Source organism: Elephantulus edwardii, unplaced genomic scaffold (assembly GCF_000299155.1).
Source record: "Elephantulus edwardii isolate Elephantulus edwardi_28Jun2011 unplaced genomic scaffold, EleEdw1.0 scaffold00057, whole genome shotgun sequence".
Lineage (NCBI taxonomy): Eukaryota > Metazoa > Chordata > Mammalia > Macroscelidea > Macroscelididae > Elephantulus > Elephantulus edwardii.
This window is the reverse complement of record NW_006399807.1, coordinates 15,830,001-15,830,452: the sequence shown is the minus strand read 5'-3', so window position 1 is coordinate 15,830,452 and position 452 is coordinate 15,830,001. Positions and strand designations below refer to the sequence as shown.

The window sequence follows — 452 nt, the reverse complement described above, 5'->3', positions numbered from 1 at the left end:
GGGGGAGAAAGTAAGACGCCAATAAGAGCAACATCTTTGATGAACAAACTATAAAAATTATAAAGTGAAAAGCATAAAAATGATTAAAAGTATGTCAACTTGATTTGACTCACCTGTGGTTTTCTGAGTTTCTAATGATTTACCCTTGTAAGTATTAAATAAACTGAGTGTTGCATACTTTTTCCCATCCTTTGCTTTTGTGCTCTGGCCTGACTTCTCCGACATTTCGGTGGAAACTCATCGAGTCCAAAACCTGCCACACCCCTTAAAACCAGCCTTAAGATGCACAGAAGAAAGAAAGAAAAAAATTTGTAATTTTAAAAAATCAAATGGTAATAGTAATTATGACAATAAACACAGAGAAAGCATGGTAATAGTAATTATGACAATAAACACACAGAAAGCAAACTTCAGTAATTTATTATCAATTAAAATTTAATAAGACTTCTTTA

The 452-nt window shown here is 31.9% G+C and overlaps 1 protein-coding gene across 1 annotated transcript in view; it reads right to left on the bottom strand.

Annotated features, from left to right (window-relative positions):
- Nucleotides 1-225, bottom strand: part of PRRC2C (proline-rich coiled-coil 2C) — a gene marked incomplete at its 3' end in the record, with an annotated part of 64,419 nt that extends 64,194 nt beyond the window's left edge. Inside the window, 1 exon segment of the mRNA XM_006903589.1 lies at nucleotides 114-225. Within this exon segment, the coding sequence (XP_006903651.1) occupies nucleotides 114-225 (112 nt within the window).
- Between the last annotated feature and the right edge of the window lie 227 nt (nucleotides 226-452).